Raw genomic sequence first — 24,757 nt, 5'->3', positions numbered from 1 at the left:
CTTCTATTAGGCATGTTGCAGAATCTAGTCTGTTATCTAGTTTTGTTTCTATCAAAATATCATATATTGTAATTAAATATTCATTTTAAGTAAGTTCAATCAAGATGTTTTCGAGCATATTATTGCCGGAAGTGAGAATGGTCTGAAAAAACATTTTGTAATGTTGAATAATTGCGAATGTTAATAAAATGCACCCATACATATATATTTTTTGTTTTTTAACTCACACATTTCTCCTCGCAAAGTTAACAAGTCCACAAGGAAAGAAAAACAACCAACATTCGTCTTTAAGCAGGAATTTCCGTTGAAAATGCAATCAGCTGGTTGTAGATGAAGCTTTGTCGCATTTTTCACCTTTCTTTTACTCGTCAAAATAAAAACCGTAACATATACCATATAAATTTTATTATTAAGAATTTTATTAAGTAGGACAAGGCGTCGGAAACTGTTAATCTAGCATAAAATTAATCCGTTTTACCGTACTGTTAAAAGCTTTACTCAATTATAACAAATTCTTAATTAAGCACCGACAGCAAGTAAGCACCGCCCTCTAATAAGCGCTTCCCTTTAAACTGTAAATGCGGCGCTTGTTCGAAGCATTAATTGATAAAGGGAGTTCGATAAGACTAAAACATTTTATAGTGGATCGCTTCTTGGCCATTTTTCCTGTCAAAAGATATCTTATCAATTTCAAAATGACCATATTTAGTTTTCTTCTTTATCAGTTCATGATGTAGAATGTTAGCATCACGTACTTGTTTGGTAAAGCAGATGAACTTTTCTGGACAAATAACCCGATCTCGCGTATTCCTTTTCCTTTCACAGTTACGGTTATTTTGTATGAACTGTTTCCATTTATAAGAAAATCCAATTAGGACGAATATTCAATTGGGATATGTTTAAAAAGTTTTACTTTTGCGTTTGGTTTATCAACTTTTTGTAAACACCAATTGAGTGCTTGTCGTTTTCAAAAGCTTCACTGCAGTTGTCTTAAAAACAGATCAATTGCTCCCCAATTCCAAGCGTCCAGCTTGCCTTGTAGACATGATGTCCACGAATATTTGTATGGAATTATATTCTGAAAATCATTACAAAACTAACAAGGTTTAACCATGCCATGTTTTTCTTCTCGACTCTACAGTACTTTGTTTGATTTTTTCTGTTTTGTCATTGTACACGTTCGATCGAATTGTCATTCGAAAATCGAATGTTTTTTTTTCCTTCCCTTTTACCAAACCACGTTCCAGTCGGAAATCTCCACATCAAAATGGCAGATTCAAACGAATTAGAGATGTCTTATAAGGGGAAAAATGTTCTTTCTTTTCCTGTAAGAATAAAAATAAAAACTGTAAATTATGCTGAGATTCGTGGTAACAGATCAGCTGGACGAAAGTATGGAGTAGACGAAAAAAGAATTAGAGGCGAAGAAATCCACCTTGGTTTTTTTAAAAAACAGTTAAACATGGTGGTGGTGCGAAGCCTTTAAGTACCAATCTTGAACAGCGCATCATGAACTGGATAACAATTCGGCGAGCATCAGGAGTATCGAAAATTGAGAAAGCTTATAATGAAAAAAGCAAAATTACTGCATCAGGAAATGGGCACTTCGCCGTAATAACTTGTCACTAAGAAGAAAGACTTCTTTAGCTTACAAGGATCCTGAAAAGTTTATTGCTAAAGTCGTATCTTACGTTGTCCAAATACATCGAATGCAAAGAGCACATAACTACCAAGTTTCCAAATAATTGCAAGGAATGAGACCCCCGTATGGAGTGACATGGTTTCACAAACAACCGTTGATGCGTGTAGCAAAAAACAATCACAATGAAAGGGGACTGTTAGAGAAATTAAGGTCCTCTTTCAAGAATTCAAAAGTCAAGCTGTTGTTGCAAGTTCCCCCAATGCTTGGATGAACACTGAGTTAACAAGCATCACATATGTCTTTGAACACCGTCAAAGCAGAACTATTGCGAACACAACCCTCGACCCTCGAAGAACCTCAAAGTAACGCCTTCCATAACAATGAATCTGATGTTGAATGCGAGTATGAGCCAGTCCAGGTCATTGATCCTGACGAGGAAGGGAATGAAGATGAGAATGTAGACATTTGCTAGTTGCATTGATTGTCAGTCTTTTTTTTTGATAAAAGAGAAAATGTGGATCTGCCTGAAATCTTTAGTTTCTGAAATGCGCCGCCCTCGATTAAGTGCCTCACCAAAAGAGTCGAGTTTTAATTAAGCGCCGCGGCGTTAATTAAAGGATTTACAGTATATCTTATTTGGACGTTTGACAGCGTTCGAATTTAAAGAAAGTTTGTTAACTTTTTCGTGTGTACATTGTAGCCGCTAGCTAATCGATATAGGGCGTCTGACTGGTAAATAACCGTTGGTAATTTCAACAAAGGCATCGTTCGGACCCTAAAAAAAGGAATAGTAACTTTTTGTATGAATAAGAGTAATGGAAAAAAATCAGTAATGTTAAAGATGATGTAAAAAGTATAAAGAACATAACAATATACTTTACGACTGTTTTCTTAGATAAGAAAGAAAGATGCAAAATATAAATGCTAATCGAAAACATCAAAACACAAAGTAACTGTTGACTACAAATTTTTAGGGCGTAATGAATATAAATTTATCTCATCAGAAAAAGAGGGCAGTTTCTATCACATACAAAGGGAACATAACGATAACGCCAAGGTCATAACAAAGGTACTCGCACAAGTACAATTTAATAATTCTTTGTTATGACCTCTGATAGACATTAGGAGAAGGATTTTTGTTAATATTAGTAGTACAAGGGAAATATAATTTTTTCGACCCACGATTAACCTGTAAAAGGTAGTGCCATTACTTCTTCTCTGTGTTATATTTCGTCACACAAGATTAAGTGATAGTGATAGTGCATAACGCAACATTTTACTACCAAGTGCAACGCAACAAGAGAGATATGCTGATAGCAAAGGAATAGTAGTCGGACAAAAACTATTTGATTTGGGCCAAAAGGGTATATAAAAATTGTATCTAGAGAGATTTGTTCTTTGATATTTTTGAGAGCTTGTCCTGCCCCCCACTTGCGATGCATCAGTAAGGTTTGTCACTTTTTTTTAAGTTCGGCAAAACATCTATTCTAAAGTTGTTATAATTTGGTACTGTGAAAAACTTCGGAAATTTTATAAAAAGGGAATGGAAATTTTCATTAGTTTTAGGTAGTAAAACATCAAAACTAAACGTTCTGGCGTATACATTAAACCTCTCCACATTAAGAAAGTCAGTGGCTATAAAACAACAAGATGGAATCACCACAAAAGGACAAGAATTTCTTTGCAAAAAATATTTCATATGTGATTTCTGCCCCTATCAATCCAAAATAAACCCCTTTTCCCGCGCCCTTTTCCTGCCGCAGAGCAATTTCAGTTGTTCCAACTATACATTAATATTTTAAAAAATTATTTAAAGGACGAGACATTTAAAATTAGTTTTTCAACATAAACGTAATTGCGTCTACAAAACCATTAAATTTTCCCAACCCTCATCCCAAACGATGAAGATTTGTGATTGACAACGCATAGTAAAGTTGATAACTTTGGGTGTTTCGCCATTGTTCTTTTTTTTGAAAAAATCATTCTGATTATTTCAAACGTCAAATTCAAATACTTAAGTTTCTGATTTCTCCTGTCGGAAAAGAAAGAAAGGAAATAAATTAAATAAAATCCAATTTAAGTTATCAGGTTATATTCAGGTTATATTCCATAAACTAATTACTGGAGAATACCTCTGTCGTCGCTTCCGCTTCCGTTAGTTTCAGGGTTATGAATAATTGCAAAATAATTAAAGGGTAATTGTATTTAATAACAAAGAACGTTGGAAATACGATCAGTAAAAACTGACAAGCAAAAAGTAAGTTTTATACATTACGAATAAGTTTGAGATAAATTACTTCTTAGATATTACAGTGATTATTCTTTTCGTCTAACTTGCCGAGAAGAGTAAGTATGTTGGTTCTTTGCAGACATACGGTGTGCAGTGCCATTACAACCATTAACCACAACGATTAACCACATCGGTAAAATATTGGAAAATATTGCATCAACACATACATGTGCAATTTTGGCGTATTTCACGACAAAGTCTAGTTTTACATTTTGGTCTCACTTTGTGGAGGTAGCAGAAGATTTAATAACGTTTTGTCGTCGTTGCAGTTGTATTCAAGATAAGGAGATAACGGTACATTAACTATAAAAATAAGTTTGAACAAAATTTGTTTTATGATATTTACAAAGAATCTATATGTATCCTATGATGAAAGCGAAAAAAGCAATAGAAAAAGATTTCATTGTCTTTCTTAAAGACTATGAAATTGAATATATCGCATTATCAAAAACAAAGAACATAGCAATTACTTCCTTTCTTTATTTTTATTAAAAAAACCCTGGGGGACACAACATTAGGAAAATTTCTAGATTGTCAGGTCAATTTAAAATTCGGACTATTAAAAACTCGGACAATTAAATTTTGGGATATTTATTCTTCCAAAATAAAACTAACTTATCAAAACAATAAAAAGGTATGAGATAGAGTTTATAAAATGGGCGTGCCTAACCACCATTTTCAGGCTCAATGGGTTAATGGTTCTAACGTTATGAATGAATGTGTCCCAGGTAGGGCATGCTTTCTCTCCTCTCTCCGTTCCCCCTGCCCCGGCATTAATTGTTTCTGCTGTACTAAACGAAATACACCATCACCTTAAATAATAATCTTTTAAAACATCATTTAAGAATGATCGTGTTCACAGGAAAAATGAGGAAAAGTATCTGTCATCATTCAAAAATATATTATTTTGGTACAGTCACGCAAGACCGGCTAAAAATTATCGCGAGAAAAGACGAAGTACAGAACTTATATTATGGAATTACGTAGTCATGTGTTCAGACAATTTAAACAACAATTTGCTTGGTAGGTTGATAGGTAGATAAGTACTATCTATTTACGTGTTAAACAACATCCAAGTATTTTTGTGCATGTTTGGCTAGGTTAGATTTTTCTGTCACTAATAATCATAAACGGGAAAATATTGATGCTTTTGTATAACCAATAACAAACCTTGTTTACTCCTGCATTGTTTCCGGTGTTTTTTGATGAAATAAGCCATTACTAACAAAACCATAATTACTCCAAGCAATGACACAATCATCCAAACATTTATCTCCCACAATTCCTTGTCTGTAACAAAAAAAGTTTCAAAATGACGTTTTATACTTCTTTAAAATAAAAAGTGTGAAGAAAATTGGGAAAAATATAAGTTAGCTATTTCTTTAATGATATTGTAAAGAGAAAAACTGAAAAAATAAAACTCTCTAGCAAATGTACACAAATATCAGCTTAAAGTTACTGGGTTTTTTCATTACACACTCTTATGTGAAATGTTTGCAGAGCAATAATCATTTATATACCTACCATCAATAATATTTTTGCTGCATTCTTTGACGTCACAGTATTCCCAACGTTGCATCGACTTTTCTACGTAACACCAAGGTTTATGCAAATGACCCTGTGGATTTCTGCAAAAGTTTTCCTTTAATGTTGGGTAAGAGCCAGGGTCTAAATAAGGATTTATAGACCAGGGTTGACAGGTTTTTCCAGAAGATGTAACATTAATGATCCCAATGTAACCACTTCCATTTCCTTCGTAACACACTTTTGTGAAGTTCTGATTTGAATCTTCTAAAGTAATAGTGAAGAAAAAAACATGTTTATTTAAGCTGTTTGCTTAAATCCAGCTTTTCTCAGGATCGTTTTCGCTTCTGCTGTTATGCTACATAAACACTTAAAAAGATTTATAGGGGCCACTGTAAAATTGTTTCGGAAAGTTACTTATATTTTTCGTCACTATGAGGATTCGAATTCGATCCTTCTACTTGTTCATGGATTGTAATATGTAACTGCTTCTGGCACCTTCGCCACTTTGATTCAACTACGCTTTTAGGATCTAAAAAACTGAAACTACGCTTCCTTTCCTCCATGATCTTTACGCCCGCTATAAGCGTATGTGCTGTCAGATTGTGGGTCACTATTGGTTCAAATAGCGATAAAACCTTTGTAAGGAATTGCACATGGCCCAGTTTGCTAGCTAGCTGCTCTTTTTTTATAGACTTATAATATTTTTACAAAATTTATCCTTGAATATTTAAAAAGTTTATAAGAATTCATATTTTTTACCCACTTCAGCGCTTTGAAATCTAATTTAGCAAAAATGTAGAACGATAGATTTGGTGGTGAGGCTGGTTTTCAAAAACATCTCATTAGTAACCCAATAAATCTGGTAATATAAAGTTAAAAGCCAGCGCTTTCATTTAAATGCACATTATATCTAATTGAAAAAATATGGTGTTGCAATATAACGTAAAACAATTTGCATCAGAAAGGAAAATTTAAGCTAGGTGGCCTTATCTAATCTTGTTTAACATGTCAAATGTAAGACTACATCAGACTACATCAGTTTCATAAAAAGTTTTTAACTCAAACTTTCTAATAAAATAAACTTCAAATCTTTTTAAGTAGCTAGCTAGGTATATCCTTCAAAATTTTCAATAGAAGCATATAAGTTTATTGTACATAAACCAGTCTGACCAACAACAATGACTTGAAGTCTATTAAGAGGTATTAATTATCTTCTCATGCTAGCAACATAGCATTTCTTCACAATTACAGCTCTTCACGTTGCCTCTGTTGTTTTGTCAAAACAAACTTTCGAATTACTGATATTTATAATCAATTAATTAATGATTGATAATCAGGCCAAAGGAAGGCGTTAAAGGAATTGCTATCGGACGAAAATATTTTTATTTACCCGTACGATAAAGGAGCTGTAATAGCGCGAATTAAGAAAAATGAAGCGATCAAGAAAATAGACGAGCAAATCGGCGAAACCAAAGTCATAACAAACGATTCGACACCATCCCTTGCTCGAAAATGCTGTTCTACTCTCTTAAAACTTAAAAAAAAAAAAAGTTCACCAAAAAAAAAGTACGAATATCTCTACCCGAACAACCCCATTCCGCCAAGGATGTATGGTACAGTAAAGGCTCACAAGCTCTCCAATGAGAGTTTCGGTATCAACGATCGGTACACCAAGCTATAGGACATCAGAACATCTTGTCATGATCACACAACCAACGTTGAATAAAAACGACACAAGGTTGAAGAGTTCGAGAACGTTTGTCGAAACTTCAAAAGATTGTACGATCACGCCAGACGAAGTACAAGTTTAGTATGATGTTGTAAACTTATATCCATCAGTACCGGTGCAAAAAACAATGGATGTAATAATCGAAATTCTAGCCACTGATGATGAAATACGATGAGAACTAAATTGATTCTGGAAGATTCCTTTTTAAAAATATAAAAATTAAAAAAATTACACATTAATCATAAAATATTAATTATTCCTTAACAAGTTGTCTAAACCTCTATGTAGTTCTAAATTGTGTATAATTTCTTGCACATTGACCTGGTTCGTTATTACTCGCAATTCTTCGGAGATTGCGGGGATTTTATTTATAGAACTGTTGTGTAGCCCCTTGAATGAAAATATAGAAGTTATGTCATTACAACAAGAAGAATACCAGTTGCGTGAACGAACAATGGAAATCTTAAAGAAATAGATAAATTAGCATCATAAATTAGCATAGTAGACTACAGTTTTTAGCAGAGTAAATGCATTAATAAAAACCTATAGAAAGAAAAGATTATCAAAGCAGTTTAACCACAATAAGTGAACCATCTGAACTGGACACACAACGTTTAAGCATGAAAAGGCTTTTTTTGAGGAAAAAAACGATGGATGCATATATCGCCATTGCTGGTACATCTGTTAATAAAGTTCCAGTTGCCATTGAGATATTGGACAATTGAATCTGAAAACTTGGCAAACCATATACTCTCGTCAAAATCACCATCGTAAGTAAAAAACACAGCTTTTTTAAAAACAAATTTTGAAAACAAGTATTGTTATAAACTAGCATTGGTATAAAGATTTTGCATATACCGACGACCATTGAATGCTAATGATAATCATGATGATTATAGAAAAATAATTGTATAAAAGCGATTGTATTACTTCATTTGTTCTTTATTCCGCATTCAGCCAAGCATGTGAGGTTGAATTGTTCAAGATGCTAAAGATTTCGTGCATGGAATTATTGAACCCAAGTTATTTCTAGGAATGGGCATGCTAAGATCCGGAACCCCGAACCCAAGCGGGTGCGTACTAGGATCTAGTCCGAAAATGCTGCAAATGTATACATGGCAAAAAGAAGATGCAACTAAGAGACTTTCACACATCTTTGTTTAGTGGCCAGTTTGGCTTGTGGGTTGAGCCTAAGAGGTATAATGATATATCAGATAGTGACAAACAATAGTAAATGACACTGTAAAACGGAAGTACAGCTTTGCTAGTTCTGGTAAGAAAGACTGAATTAATATCCAAAATAATTGATGTAAATTTCAACTCAGGCCAAAAGGAAACAAAAAAGATCTTTCATTTGAATTTTGATGACGAAAGTAATGGCCGGTTGATGCACAAATAAATTATTTTAGCCGTTACCTCTTTTCCTTAGAGTTTGAAACTCTGATGATGACAATGTATAAGATCGCGTGGTTTTTCCTGTGGCTAAGGAGATATGAGAGTTTAAAAAAAGTTAAGGTTTCTTTTACAATATTTATTCCGTTACCAGATCTTGCATGTACTCTTAACAAACGGTTGAAAAGATGTTGTTGTTTAAAGGTTTATTAATGACGTCATCAACCAGGTAATTCCACAACGGATTCATGGACCTAGGTATGTCGTAGGTAAGCTTCTGTTGTATCTTTGTATCTTATTTTGAAGGAATGCATGGAAAGAGTTCCTCTCTGCTAGGAACAAATGTCAATTGTATGGTCAGCACTAAAAGATGACCGTTCTTCTAAGTCAGATCTAGGTACAATCTGGCAAGATATAGCAAATGCCTTTCCATCATTTCTTCACCGACTTATCCTTTTTGCCCTGAAACGCTATGGTGTTATAATAAAATATTACATCAATGTCTACAGAAAATCTGTCTCTCTGTATGCACCAAGCAATTGGCATAAACATATGCGGGGAATTTTTGTGGGTTGTACACTGTCAATTATTCTTTTTCTTGTAATCATCAATACTATTCATGGGTATACACTACTGGATCCCTTTGCATAAAAGAAAGTATCACTCCCTTTAATAAGGGCCTTTATAGACGATATCACCATGATGTCTTTATCAATGTCTGTTACCTAAACGCTGTTTTCTAGGTGTTCTGTAGCACTAAAATCAGCTGCCATAGATTTCCGTGTGCACAAATCAAGTGGCTTTGTGATCAGAAAGGGTAAGTCCCTCAGTTCAAATTCTTTTTGCTGTCACAAAGCCTTAAGATTTTACATACTTCTCTTCCTTCTTTTCTTCTATCCACACCATGCCTGTGCAATTATTACGTCTTATTATTGGTGGGTCTACCTCAGATACAAAGGCTATTAACGAACATAATGAAAAGTTACCTGCAGGTCTCTCGAGTGTTGACAAGTTATTTTATAAAGGTTCTTAGAAGTTGTGAAAATAAATTGATGGAAGAAAGATATGAGGAAAGTTTTAAAACAGCAGGTGTGGGGATGTTGAACCAGATGGACCGAACTCTCCTGGGAATGTCTACTTGCTATGCCACCAAAACTGTTTTCTTTCTTTTTAAGCTCCACCTACGATGTTCTTCCATCTCTAAGCAATTTACGCACTGGCGTATATGCTCTAAATCCTGTATAATTAATGTGATGTAAAACAGCTTTCATTTCGTTCGTTCGTTCGTTCGTTCTTGAATATGCAGACTATCTTTGCAATAAGGGAGATCTTGAACTGTGCTTTGTCTTTAGAGGGTGTAACCTCTACAACCTGACACAAAGGGTCATTAAACCAGTCTTATCAGTAAAATTAAGCAACCAGAAAACAACCATAGGCCAACATAAAACATATTTTACGAAAATTGATTATAATAAGTTATTTTTCTTTCTTTTTTTTGCAATGCTTTTCTCTTAAATTCTTAATTTGAAAAGTTTGTACCTTTTCCTTGAAGACACGCTATATTAATTTGAACACTTATAACCCGCAAAAACGGGTTGTACTTGTCGCTTCATTAATAAGAAGATTTTAAAATACCTAATTACCAGCTGAAATTGGTAGCTATCATTGGTTAAAATAGATAATCTGTGTTTGAAGTTCCAGTTTTATTTTATGATGAGGCCATTGCAATACAAATAAACCGAGATAGGTAATGCTTACAAATATTTTCACCACTAACAATATTCTAAAATTTTTATCCAAATTAGTTACTCACCAATTAATTGACATCGTTCTAAGTGTGTTATATCCTGTTCCGGAAGAAATGTACAGACAGATTTATTTCCCAAATCGGGCACGTTTATGAATTCTTCTGAAGGTATTTTATTCAGTTGATGAAGAATGTTATATATTTCTTGCGAAACTGGTAAATATTTTTCGCATAAGCTGCGGCATGGCCAGGATATAATGAATGATTTATCTTTCGACGAAGTTAAGCAAACTCTAAATCGTACCATACAGAAAATCCTTTTGAATAGAATTGGGTGTTGGCCAAGTTCTTCAATAACATTTTGAAGACTTCTTGTTAAATTTAATAGAATTTTATCCAACCCAAAATTGGTGTATGGCTCTAAAGAAAACTATGTTTTTAAATATATCATCATGGGGTCAAAGTTTGTCTAATTTTGCCTTAGGACGCTTTAATTGGCTAAAGTCTACACAAGTTACATCGAGGAACGAGTTCAATCTTTACTTATCTTTTAATTTTACGGTGCAAAAAGCATATATTTTTTCTCTTTTTAGCTGAAATATCAGGCAAAAAGACCTTATATGATATTCCTGATTGGTAGAGTGAAGTTATGATTTACTTTAGAAAGAAGAACTTGTTGGTTGTTTCAAGTCTTTTTTCGAATATAACATACTTTTATGACACAAACAGATATTCACGGTCCAATTATTCTTTTGTTAGCATGTAGCCGTTAGGAGCAAGGTGCTATCGACCGCTGAAAAATTCTTAGTTTACCTCAAACTTCAGATAAATAGTTATGATTTGTGTTTATTTCGATTATATACAAATGTGAAAATTTAATTGTATGACCACATAGAATTCATTGTAGGTTCCTAGACTATATGCTGTTAACCAAAGAACTTAATAAACGATATCTGAAATTGGACAAAAGTTTACCGAATGTAGCTATCAAATACAATGACTTGTTTTCGATTCATGTGATAAACTTTTAATTGTACATGTTTTCGAAAAATATAGTCTTGTATGGTGTTTTTTATATGCAAACGATTTCATAAAAAAAGAAATAATTAAGGCTTTGCAATCTTTTCACGAAAACTAAATATCTACTGCTAGTTACAATTGGCACCAGAGGGAAAAGATTGTGTTATCATGTTTTATTCTTTTACATTTGAATAATTATTTATGATATATTTATGTGTTTGATAAAAATAACAACAAACGTAAATAAAGCACTTACCTAACATTATCTCTATATATCTTAGTATTGCCACATAAGCATTTTGTTTGAAAATCCTTCTAACCATGCTCAAAAGAGACAACTTGGGTCCAAGGATCCTGTTATCCCTTTCACCACCCCGTAAACTCTGATACACTTTTTTGTTATTTAGATATTTTGTGCAAAACCCTAACTGATCTGGTACAATATTCTTGTATTCCACACATTGCCTAGAAAAAGAACATTATACTTTAGAGGCAAAATAACCTACTTGACATTTTTTATTTTATAACATTAGAACCATCAAATGTATTGTAATCCCATCGCACTTTACAACACAATTTTGTCACACTGAAATTGTGGAAAAATCGGAAATTGTGATTCTTTCATGAAGCACTTTGTAATTCAGCCTTATCACGCTTCGTAATCCCCGATATTTTTGCGACGGAATCAAATTCCTCTGAAATATTTCTGCAATTATTGCGGAAACGCTTTTTGTCCTAATGACAGTGACAGCTACGCTAAATTGGTAAGAATGTATCTTTACCTAAAATGCAGCGAATAAATGCTGTACCTCATAAAGCAAATCAAAGTAGTAGACTATTTGTGTAACTGGTACCTCAATAAAGTAACAGTTAATGGCTATTTATTTAAAATTCTACTACAATTATTTAAAGAACACGAGGCTCGCTCACTCTAGTGTTACAATATCGATAATATAGTTCTCTTTCTGTCCTTTTTCTGATCTATTTGTCCGAAATACAAATTCATGTCAGCATCATTTAAATATTTTTTACATCACTTCAGCGACATCCAATAACTGAGACTTTAAAGTAAATAGTGTTAACTAGGCAGTGACTCGTGGAAGCAAAGAGTTCGCCCGTCCTTTTTACATCGCATTGCGTGCGTCTTGCTATTTCCAGTACCACTTTGCGTGAGAAACAGACGTATACGGGTATTATAATATGGACAAATAATATGCTTACGTCTTTGTCCAAAGTTCTTTATCTAAAAATATTATTAGACAAGCAATATTACAGCTGTGGTTATAGCTTATAGGCAAATGAAATCACATTATATGCTTACTACTTCACGCTGTCTCGAGAAGAAATGTCTGCAGTCTTAGTGAACCTTACGTGTCTTGTAACTTATTTTAGATTATTATAGGTAAAAGCAATACTGATTGGCAACTCAAACTTTAAGAGGGTTTGGGATTTGAGTATGTACTTGCTGGTTAAAACCTGGTTAAGGTCTGAACAAGTACTGCATTAAAAACTTATTTCTGTGATTATGTGATTCATTTTAAGAAATAAGTTTTAATACATAGGATGCAAAGATTTGGCAGGCAGGTGTCCAGTACATAAATATAAAGAAAAGAAAGTATTACTGTTATGGAGTATTGTGGAAAAGACTTTTAGACAAGTGGCATTCTTATTCTTGCCTTTCGATGAGTTAAAAATATATTTACGAACTTTAAACCTGATTTCGTGAAACATACTTTCTCTGTAATAAGTGGATTATCCTACAAATCATAGGGCTAGCCTGTTATTATGAAATGTTTTGTTAAGGACGCTTTGTGCCCAATTAACATTCTGATGCTATCCATACTGTTTATATTAAGCCATGTGATATGATTTTACACTTTTAAAAATTTTGACACAACTTAATATAAAATTGCAAGTTCTATGAAATTCGTTTTTCGATTTGTTGAAATTTTCTTTTGTGGCTTGTAGGAGCAAAAATCTATTCGCAGCTTTGTGCTCCCTCTTCAATTAGTGTACATTTAAAATCAAGTATGATCGAAGGAAAAATATGTACTTACTTTTTTCTTCAGGTGTCAAACATTTCTCTAAGTATCCACACGTTTTCCAGGCACGGCTTCGCATATCAGTGTAACACCATGGTGTGGTGGCAAATCCCTGTGGATTTCTACAATATTGCTTATACAAAGTTGGATAAACGCTCGCTGATACGTACGGGTTTGCTTCACTCCAAAATACGCATCCCTCGCCGATTTCTCCAACAAAGCTGTCGTCTCTTCGGGTATAATTGTAACAGTATCGCGTGTGCAGGATGTTCCGGTTTTCTGTAATTTAGTAAAACAAACATCTTGAGAAATGTGTCGTTGTAAGAAATCTCGCACATAATTTATATTCATTGTAGAACCTGTATTTGAAAAGGATGATATAGGACTGATCATATGAGCTCACTAACGTTTTCTATACAATCACATAGAGCGAGCTAGTCTTGTTGGGCAGGCTAAAAAGCATACACGAGACTTTCTGAGTATTACACACTGTCATTAAGTGAATTTTAATTAAACTATTTTTAAAAAATATCCGATATATCCATGTGTAAATACGTTCACGCTTTATGCAAAGGAGACATAAAGTACATGTTTTTAACAAATTGTAACTCGTCATAGTATTGCTCTTTTTGCAGCCCTAAGTAAACCAGGAAAAGTGGGTAAGTTAACCCATCTGTTGATACTAAACAATGGACACATAAAAGGTAGACTTACTTTCTCTATATTTTCTCAACTTTAGGAGACATAATCTAACGCGTGCGTAAAGCACCTGACACATTTAAATCAAATGAAAATATCGACAAACTCAACTTCTGCAATGGGCAAAAGCAAGGACATTAATGAACGAAATATGTTTTGCCAGAAAACTTAATTTTAAAGCCAGATAAGAGGTCATAAAGCGTATTAAAACAATATAAGCTGTTCTGTCTATCTATGCTGAGAAATATAATGTCAGGTCGAAAGTGCAGACCAAGCTTGCGAGGACTATACACCGACCGAAGGTTAAAAGTTCTACCGTGCTGTATAGAGCCCGTAGTGAAGGTTCCTATCCAATCATCGCAGTGGATTTCCCGCATAAATTAATTAAAAATAGCTATCAGTAAATAAGTTATGGATATAAACTTTGGTAGGTACATTTCTGCCGTTTTTAGTTATATTTGGGTATCAAAGGGATTTATGGCATAAGTGTAAAAAAAATCAGTTTTTGTTAAAAAAAATTTTTAGTGATCAGATCGAAAAAGATCTGGAAGGTGCAAAAATAGTTTTTGAAAATGTATTTGACGTTTTTGCTTTGTGATAACGATCAAATATTTTCTCCCAAATAATGTTTTTAGAAATCAATTTTTAATAATCATTTATATGAGCCACCACGTGCAGCATAAGAAGATGTAAAAAACAGTTAGGTAATGGTCGTTACCTTTGTGACTAAATTTTTAGGACAGTACTTCTTACATTTTAAACCTCTTTCACAAAACCATAAAGTGGAGAGGTATGTTTTACCTACAGCAAGCAGAACGCAAGTTACGGTAAGATAGTTTTCCGACGATATTAGGTTAAAAATCGTATAAAAAATTTATACTAAACTTTTCCAAAAATAAAGAATGTGAAGAAAAAATGTAAAGATGGTTTTAGATCATATTTTGGGATCACAGAAAAGCAAACGGCAAAGACGAAAGCCTAGTAGTTTTGTAAAACAGATTAAACTTCAAACTTTCTCATTTTTATACCATTATTAACGAAACAATATAAGCTGTCAGTCTCCAAAAAAAACAGCCGAAATTAAGATAATCATGCACAAAATTATAAAATTCAACATACATTACACGAGAAATTTTTTGTCTGCCTAACCCAGATCACAGCATATGAAAGCGATCTGGCCAAACTGGATTGGCTCATTTTCCATATGATCGCATTTTACTTTATCTGAGGATCCTTTTATACAATAGCCCAGTGAAATAAGTTAACTAATCAATTAAGTCTTCTTCAAAGATATTATAATGTGCTTTTTTTTCATACGAGAATTTGGACGCAAACGAAAATGTCTATTCATAAACGCGAAGTCTCGGCAAAGCGAAGCTGCAGGGTTGACTAAAATGGTTTGCCCGATACAACGAGTGCCTTGAAACTTAACTTGACTGATGTCAAAAGGTATAGTAACTTTAAAATAACATCATGAATATAAATGTCGAAATGCATACAACTTAAGTTCAGTCGCGCCGATTCCAAAAAAGGCAGTTCAATATATATCTCTTATAATAATACAGAGCTTCTGTCTGTGACTTTTGCAAATACGATGTTCTTTAACAACCGAGTGCGCGCGTTTGCCGAGTTTTTTTGTTTTGTTTACATTTGTCTCGCAACCGTTAGAAACCACGTGATAGAAAATAAGCAGTATGATTGGCTGAAATGCGTACTTTCGAACGGGACGGCATTCGAATAAAAAGTTCCGTTAGCGTAAAAACAAACAAACATAAAAATTTCTCGACAAAGTTCTCGACACAAAAGGCGAACTGAAGAAGCGGTTAAAAAATTTCTTATTTTCGACGATCCCTTAGTCACATAAAAGTGCAGATATTAAAAGCAAGAAAAGTCAAAGTGGAGAAGTAGAAGTACAAAAGTAAAGTTAGAAGCCACGAGAAGTTGCTTCGAAAGTGAAGAGTGCAGCTAGAAGTAGTAAAGAAAAGTTAGAAGTAGAAAATAAAAGCTTGGGTTTAAAGTCGATTTGGATTCACATATAGTAAGACCTTTGATATTTTTTTATATTTAAAAAGAAAAAAGTCCAAGTGAAGAAGTAGAAAAAGTGAAGTTGGAAGTGAAAGTGGAGTTACGTGGAGCTAGAAGTGAAGTAAATTTAGAAGTAGAAAATAAAGGCCACCAAAAGGAAGCACAGAAGAACGATCCTTTTACCTTGAAAAAAAGGAAAAAAAGTGGTTTAAAAAAGCATAGCTATATATTTAAAAAGAAAAGAGACCAAGTGAAGAAGTAGAAAAGTGAAGTGAGAAGTGGAGCTAGATGTAAAGTAAAGTTAGAAGTAGAAAACAAAGGCTAGAGTTTAAAGTGGATTTGAAATCACAAATAGTAAGAACTTTGATATTTTTATTCGTTTGGTTTTTATGTCGGTGGAGCAAGCAGACTCGCATTTCCCAATAAAAACTACAGTCTCATATTTTACCGCGTATGTAGCCATATTTGCTTCCCCCTATATGTGTTTTACTAAGCATAAATAGCTAGCTTTAATTTTAGGTAAGTGTTCCCAGTTTAAGTGTATTTAACTTGGTGTCTTAGCTCTACTGTTAGCTAGCTAATGTTAGCCTCCAAGTCCAGCTCCCCATCCCATGGTTAGCTCTCTAACCTATGACTTCTGTTGTTATTCCTCTTTTTTAATTATATATAGCTAACTACTATAGTTTCCAAATTTCTCTTCTTTTATGAGCACGAATTTTGATGTAACAAGCTAGCTAGCTACCTACAAAATCTTTCAAAGACTTGAACTTTTGCAGGATAGTAGGATGTATTTTTATGCCCATAGAGAGTATAGATGAATTCCGTTGTTTACATTTTCAGTGATAAGCTCTTTCAGCTTTGGCATTTGCATGGCAGGGAAAAAGATTGGGGTGCTAGGTGAAGCAAAGTAATTTTCACTTCTTATGACTTTTAATGAATTCAAATAAAACAAGGCATCAACCTACACTCGATAATAGTTTATAACCCCAGCGATGTCCCCGTTAGAAGAAATCCACAGTAAAAGACCTTTCTTTACCAAATCCTAGCATCTTTTTTCCTGCCACGCAAAAGCCAGAGCCAAGGAGCTTACCGCTAAAAAGTAAACAAATCACGTCACGCTGGATTCATCTATAATTTTTTTCACATTACCTGTGCACTTTAACACATGCAATATGACAAGTGGAACGAATTTTATAGAATTTAAAGTGTGTGTGTTAAGTTATTTATTATTGTTTTGTTTCTGATTTTGTAACCTAATGGGCGATGACTGTATGCACTGAAATGACTGATTTTTCTAAATTTTAATGTGTTTCGTAACCTTTTGGTGGAAGATTGATGCAATATACGACATGCTGAATGAAATTATTTTTGTTGATTTAGATGTGTTTCTCAAAAACCAATCTGTTTTACATTTTGTGTAAACTTTTGTTTACGAACCGTATACAATGTTTCCAAAATAATGATCTTTTTTAATTCAAGATTCTTTGATTATTGATTTTTTGACATTTAGGTTCAGATTTGTTGGTAAAGGGCAGTACGGATCATAATACTAAAAAAGAAATTTTTTTGTGTTCTTAACTGGTTGATTTTTACACTGTGTGTAAATTTTTGTGAGAGAGAATGGTATGCAACTGAAATGACTGATTTTTGTAGACTTACCTTTAATGTTTTCTAAACTATGGCTATATTTAAAATGTGTAAAGAACTTATTTTTGTTGATTTGTGCTAACTCTTGCAGGCCAACTTTTTGACATTTCAGAATAAAATACTGAGGGTTTTCAACATAATCACTTATAAGATGTACATATTTGAGATGCGTTATTTCTGACATTGTTATTATCCGTGTTGTGACTGTTGGTGTTCTTACTGTCGGTTTTGTGAGTATTGGTGTTGTGAGTGTCGATGTTGTGAGTGTCGTTGTTGTAACTTTTTATCAACTAGATTTTGCACCTTGCAAGCTGTTCTTTTTTTATTTTGTGTAAGATTTGACATTTGACATTTTGTGTAAGATTTTAAGAACATTTTTTTTCTATATGCATTTCTTACATCAGCAAAAAACATCTAAAGCAACTTATTTTTTTAATGGCCTTTTGCCTAAGTGGATTTTTCCACGGGCTTTATCGACTAGTCCCACTAATAATGTGAATTTATTGCGAGCAACGACTGGTAGCCATCTCCACGAGGCGAAAAATGTAGCAGCGAAAAAAGTCCCCCCCCCCAATTTTCCGCCTCGTAAAGATTCATCATTACAGGTGTTAAGACTGCCTATAGCTGTATAAAAAAGAACAAAAAAACTCCCCATGGTATTAAAAACTGAATTCTTCCATCATAAAACCTATAACTGTAGCAAATAGACTAAACTAACAATTAGAAAAACTGGATTTGTATAGTTGCCTTAGCGAAAGGGGAAAGGAAATAAACCAGTTACTTAAACTTAATTAAAATTATACCTTTGTTTTGACAACGTTCAAAATAAGTAACATTCGCTTCAGGTAAAGCTTGACAATTTAGATTAAATCTGCTGTCATTCAAGTGAGGCATCGATACATGGCAGATACTACGTAAATCTTTGATCAGATTGTAAACATATTTAAACAAAGGCAAACACTTGTCATTGACGCAGGTTGATTTACAAGGTGGAGATAGTATTACTGAAGCATCAACATTTGATTGTAAGCACACTGAATGTGTTAGATGACAAAGAATCCACTTGATATCATAAGAGAAGCAACTAAAGAATAACGAAATCTTCTCCTTGTATACTTCAGTGATATTTTCCAAATTTGTTTTAAATTTGGGCAAATGACTGCACATATCTAAATTAGAACAACATAAATGCAGTAGATACAAAGCTAGGAGACGCAGCGTTGCACACCTCGTTAACACCACATCCGATGGGGCTGCTTAATACAGGCATCCTTTGTGGCACATCCGCCATTGCAGATGATATAATTTGAATATCATCTAGGTTAGTCAAGCTAGGTAGATAGGACTTTATGTGTGTGTTTACTTTAAATATGGTTATGCATTCATAATACAAACTTTAGCAATGAAACAGCAGTAAAATGTGTCGGCTAGCTAGAGCGCATTTAAAACAAAAAAAGGAAAGTATAGCTAGTTCATGGACGTATTGCCAGAGTCGCTGTGCTGAAGTGACTATCTAAGCCTACGTACCTAGGAATAATATTTGTGGAAACAGCTGTTTTTGCCTAATTGTGTAATTGACACTGTTCAGCACAAAATCTGTTTTATGTTGAATACTTTTACTGTTCAGCAGAACACACAAGCAAAAAAAAACATAAATAGTTACCAAGTTTTTGACGGATGTAGCTTTGCAGCCAAAATCGTTAAATTGTTTGTTTATTGTAAACATTTATACAAAATATAGCCACTTCAGTGTTGGAAACACTGTTATCAATGTAGGTCCTGTGTTCTGAATATATACATTAAGTATACACCAATACAATCTCTCTTACATGGTATGGGTTGCTAAACATGCCCGCGTGGTAGATCGAATCACAGAACCTGTGATTACGAAACGAAATCTATGACCAATGGCTAAAAGCGTTTTTAAATATTTACTTTAAAATTTAGAGTACAAAATCGTAACTGAAAGTTCAGAAAAAAATAAATCAACTTTGTTTTAAAAATGCTCTCACCGTCACTATCGTTTAAAGTCGTCTCTAATGACGCCCACCCCAGTTATTATAACCAACAGCCAAGAACGGTTTCGACCCTTCAATTCAATAAGTTGTAAGCAATATTTAGGCCAAAACACCATTAAAAGCGGATTGAAAGTTGCATAAAAGAGGGTACCGCGAAGAACGAGTTTTTGTGTTAAGAAATTTCAAACTAACTCTTTTCTTCTTGTTATGGGTTTTACTGCACAGACAGTCAACCTCTATTATTATTGAGATTTAGCAGTCTTACCTAGGTGTTCTTGCAATTGTCTATTAATCGCTATCATCTTTGTATGGTTATCGGCATTCTTCCACCCAGAAACGAGCGAGAAGACTACACTCAAAATTCTATCAGTGCTTTTCAGCTCCTCCATGTTATAATTGTAGATATTATACTTAGACAATGCATCAAAACATTGCCCATGCAGCAACACATCTTTGTAGGGAATGCAACTAAAAAGAAAAAAAATCAGGAAAATAATAGCACGTTACTCCTTTAATGAAAGCTTACAATTTTGTTGCGGGAAAATAAAAATAAGGGTCCGGCTATTTTATTAAATTTTGTTATTAAAGAGAATAATTTCTTATATTTATTTTACATCTTATTAGCTTAATTAACGAAACCAAAACTGGAGCAAAAATGGATAAAAAGTTTGATATGTATGTACTATAGTACGGTACAGGCATGCTCAATGTCTTAAATGGTTGAAGCGCACACAGCATTATAGTGTTTCAGGTGTAATATATTCTCCAAAAAATATTTTACACAAAAAGTTTCCGCGTAAGTTCGAAACGTACGGTACACATCCGGATAGGCGTTATACTATTTTCAAAAAAATTTATCCCAGGTTCGGTTTAAATAAGAACATAGGAAAGCACCAGGCTCAGCACTTATATGGTAAACCCTCTCGCATATGCGTACAGGTGTAATACCTAATTCCAATTTTGCAAATTAAGTTTTGAAATAAATATGAATTTGCTCTCATTAATTTAGTTGAACAATAGATCTAGTTTGCGCAAAAATGTGTTTCATATAGGGCAAACTGTATTTCCAAAAGTCAGCATAAAATTTATTTATACAATTAAGGGCAGTATTTTTTAAAGTTAATTAAACCTGACACAATTGTTATATTGCACGAAGAAACAAAGCAAAGGTAACATATAATCTGTGCCATGTCACAATACTTTACAAATTTTCGCTCAGAAGTTATTAAATTCACTTGTATATCTAATTTCAGCGCTATAACTAAATGCACTTTGCATGTGTCAAACGTGCATGTGGACGGTGCAAATAAGTTACAAATACTTACTTTATCGAATAATATAAGTATTATCATGTCATATTATGTTATATTATTCAATGACAATGATTTAACAAATAAATGGTAATTTTTTAAAAAGAGAAAATTACTTACTTTCTTGCAGTCAAGTTTTCGTCACATTCTATAATGAGTTGAAAAACAATAAAAGAGCTGCTCAAGGAAAAACTTTGGAATTTAGGACAACTGTACTTCAGCAAGGATAAGAAGAATAACCAATTAGGTGTTATAGTAACGAATTGTGTTATTAAACAATGACTATAAAATGGCATACAGGATACTTTTTTCTGAAGAAGCTAGACAACTTTACCTATTCAGGAGCAGCTTTTTTTTGAGTGTCATACCGTATATGGGTCAGTTACACGTATTTTTATGCCGTATTTTTACTTCACGTCGCACTCTTAAGAAAGCCTATGTCATCTTTTTTTAAGTAGGATAAAAACTAAATTTTCTTTCAAAAAAATAAACACTCCTCTTTTCTTAAATAAGAATAGTAGCAGAGGAACACTGTCTGAGCTGGTGAGACTCTATCCCTGTCTCTATGATGAATACAAGAAAAAAGACAGAAAGGAGAACGCTTGGAGATAGATGAAAAACTAGAGTATAAACAAGGTTTGGTGTTGTTTTTGTTTTGTTTTAAATTTGTTTGTAAAAAACTTCAGATGTCCTCGCTATCCACATCTATACTTACAAATCACAATTCATAACTCTCATTCGAAAATTAAAGACAATTAATTCTGATATATATCACATTTACTCGGTATAGGTTACGGGAAATAGCAAAGCATGGTCTTCCTTTGTTACGTGGTGTCATTCGTAAAGAGTGAGTCAATGACATAAATTCTTAGGACTTACGTACAGGGCACTTTGGTTGCACTCATAAGCGCAAGAAATGAACAAAATTTGGTACTTGTTACAAAAATACCAATGGGTTTACATCACATTTTTAAGATTATACTACACATATTTGAGAACACCTGCAGGAAAATGCATTGTTCATCAAGTTACCCCATATGGCTAATATGGAAGATTTCTTCATAAAAAGCATCAGGCACTTTTTTCATGTGGATTACTTTTACATTAACAAAAATAAAAATTTGAAGAAAAACTTTTGCGATTTTGTCATTCATTAGTTTTCAAATTTCTCGCTGGAAATTTTTAAGGTTTAAAACCCATATCTCACAGTAACTTTTTCATTCTTATCTTAATGTTAATACATAAGCTATGCAAGAACTTTTGCAGGAAAATAAAAACACATCAAGAGAGAAAGTTTGTTATTAAAATATTATAAATAATTTCAAACCGATTAGTCCCTGCAGTCATTTTGGTGTCAGCTGTATGAAACACTATGCTAAAACTATACTAAGTAAAAGTCCTATTACTTCAGTAAAAATTGAAATAATGACCTGAAACTTAGTATTACATGTTTTTAGACCAGTTTGATGAAATGAACCCAAAACTACTATCATAGTTTCTGAGTTCTTAATTTTCGCCATTTTTGGAGACGCCGATAAACTTTTTTTGACAGCATATCAATTTTGACAGGCCAAGTGTACAGAAAACATTCTAAGTGATTCTCAGGCTTAAAAATAATTCAAACAGATACAATGTGTCCCAGGTTTAGGACCAAATACCTTATCCAGCTCAGAGAAAAAAGGAATGTGCTTCTAAAGCACAGTGCTAAATGTCCACCTGCATCTGCAACACATTTACTTTGCACTAATCGCCCAGTCTGGTGCCACTCACAATTAATTTTTGAATATCCACAGGAACTTTTTATGCAAAATGAAAAATGCTAAACAACTGTATTTGCTTCTCAGAAGTAACAATAGGCTTATCTTTATCATAAGTCCTGTGAGTGTTGGTTTATGAAAAAGATATTCTTAATGCTATAATTGTCCACTGGATTTGTAGCACATTACAATAAGTTTACGCTTTACTAAGTCTTAACCTGAAGACTTTAGGTCTTCCCACTTCAAGCGAATATTACTTCTGGCTATACTTTCCCAAATTTTGTTATTTCATAAAAGAAAACTGAAAATCTACAAAATTATTTATATATGCAGAAATTTATTTATGAAATATAGGTTTCAGTTTGTCGTGGAAACATGTTTACCAACATGCAATGTCTTCCATACCTAACTAGCTATATACTCAAGTCTTAAATGTTCACTGCTATGGGAGGTCCAAATAGCTACCTATTTTTATTTAAAATGACAGAATGCCTTGAAAAATCTCTTGTGCAGCTAGCTAGATTAAAGTAATATATTAAGCTCTTGTACCTTATCACCTAATTATTTAATAACAAATGTGCCCAGGAGTGCTGGCATGGTACTGGCTAGGTAGCTTAAAATCACAAAATAAGTATTATCCAGATGTGACCATCACTCATCATCAGACATCGGAAAGGCGTTTCTGTTCTTTACTTCTCATTGTGGGGCACCTCAAATTCTTGCAAATCCAATGAATAAAAATTACTTAAGAATTCCTCTTCTTTCCCTTGCACTACTCATGGCATTTCTTTGCATGTCTTTAGTTTCAAGCCACGATCCCTGAGCTTCCAACCCCGTCTCAGTCACAACTTTCAGCGCTAGCCAAAATGACGGACAACGTTGAGGAAGAACTCTGGGTAATTTTGAAAAAATGTGGTTCTGCCTTATGATTTTCAGATATTTGCTGCTGATATTAGCATATTTTGGTCCTCGGGTGCCACACCTCCGTATATATAGGAGTTAATTATCTTTAAGTCCAGTATGAACACATAATCTTACTGCATAATCAATTAGATAGAAATAAACTCAACGAGCTTAGTAATAAACATATTTTTAATAATAAACGCGTTGGTGGGAACTAGGCTTAACAGTTGATCTTGTAAAATACAATATTAGTTAAGCTTGTAAAATACAAGTAACATTGAACGTCAGTCAAACGGTTGTGTTACTTATATAGGAAAGTGTAGTAAAAAAGAAGGATCATTGAAAATATGACTTTGACATGATAAGTTTAAAATAATATCGTAGAATAACAAGTAAAATAATACGTTTGTCCTGTTCCTTACTCATAAAATAAAATAGAACTTACTTAATAACGACAAGTTAACCACAAATATAAGAAATAAAACCTTGTAGTACTGCATCTCAGTTTCTTCTAATAATTCAAGAGCGAGATTTAGCTAGACATTCTATCGTACTATAAAACCTTATACTTACAACACCAATTTATATCTACGAAATAGCTTATTGACGTCTTAAAAATGTATTTACTATTAAATTATAATTTTTAATCTTATTTTTTTTATTCTGGTTAAATTGTATTCATACTTTGGTTATAAGACGTTCCATTGTGTTTCTACAATACTATTATTGTTTATATAGTCTAACAAGATAACTTGGTAGTTAATTAACTGAGATACCATTAATAAGGTACCATGATCTATTAAAAAAACACGGTGTGTGTTCAGTAGAGGTATATAAATTTAAAACGTGAAACAAATAGAAAGCTGCTGTTACTAACTTGATTAGCTTGCTTGGTGAAATTTAAAATCTTAATTGATTTCCTGACCTAAAAATATGTGCAAATAAATTATGCTGTGAAATTTCTAACTTCTTAATTGTCGAAAAAAAATAAATGGATGTACCATCAAGC

The 24,757-nt window shown here is 33.3% G+C and overlaps 1 protein-coding gene across 4 annotated transcripts; it reads right to left on the bottom strand.

Annotated features, from left to right (window-relative positions):
• Positions 1 to 3,830: 3,830 nt before the first annotated feature.
• LOC130624361 (uncharacterized) lies at positions 3,831 to 24,346 on the bottom strand. Of its 4 annotated transcripts, none has more exons than XM_057439954.1 (11): positions 24,194 to 24,346; positions 21,209 to 21,236; positions 20,044 to 20,246; positions 18,564 to 18,929; positions 13,405 to 13,668; positions 12,569 to 12,590; positions 11,604 to 11,812; positions 10,394 to 10,747; positions 5,457 to 5,723; positions 5,103 to 5,222; positions 3,831 to 4,235 (listed from the first exon to the last, which is right to left on the bottom strand). In XM_057439954.1, the coding sequence occupies exons 1-11, from the start codon at positions 24,246 to 24,248 to the stop codon at positions 4,138 to 4,140; spliced, it is 1,986 nt and encodes a 661-aa protein (XP_057295937.1). In that variant the 5' UTR covers positions 24,249 to 24,346; the 3' UTR covers positions 3,831 to 4,137. The 4 variants fall into 4 exon arrangements, with proteins under 4 accessions (XP_057295937.1, XP_057295938.1, XP_057295940.1 ...); XM_057439955.1 differs by having other exon boundaries at positions 5,457 to 5,720; XM_057439957.1 differs by lacking the exon at positions 18,564 to 18,929.
• Between the last annotated feature and the right edge of the window lie 411 nt (positions 24,347 to 24,757).

Source organism: Hydractinia symbiolongicarpus, chromosome 13 (assembly GCF_029227915.1).
Source record: "Hydractinia symbiolongicarpus strain clone_291-10 chromosome 13, HSymV2.1, whole genome shotgun sequence".
Lineage (NCBI taxonomy): Eukaryota > Metazoa > Cnidaria > Hydrozoa > Anthoathecata > Hydractiniidae > Hydractinia > Hydractinia symbiolongicarpus.
Note: the sequence above shows the minus strand (reverse complement) of the source record. Positions and strands in the feature narration are given on the sequence as shown.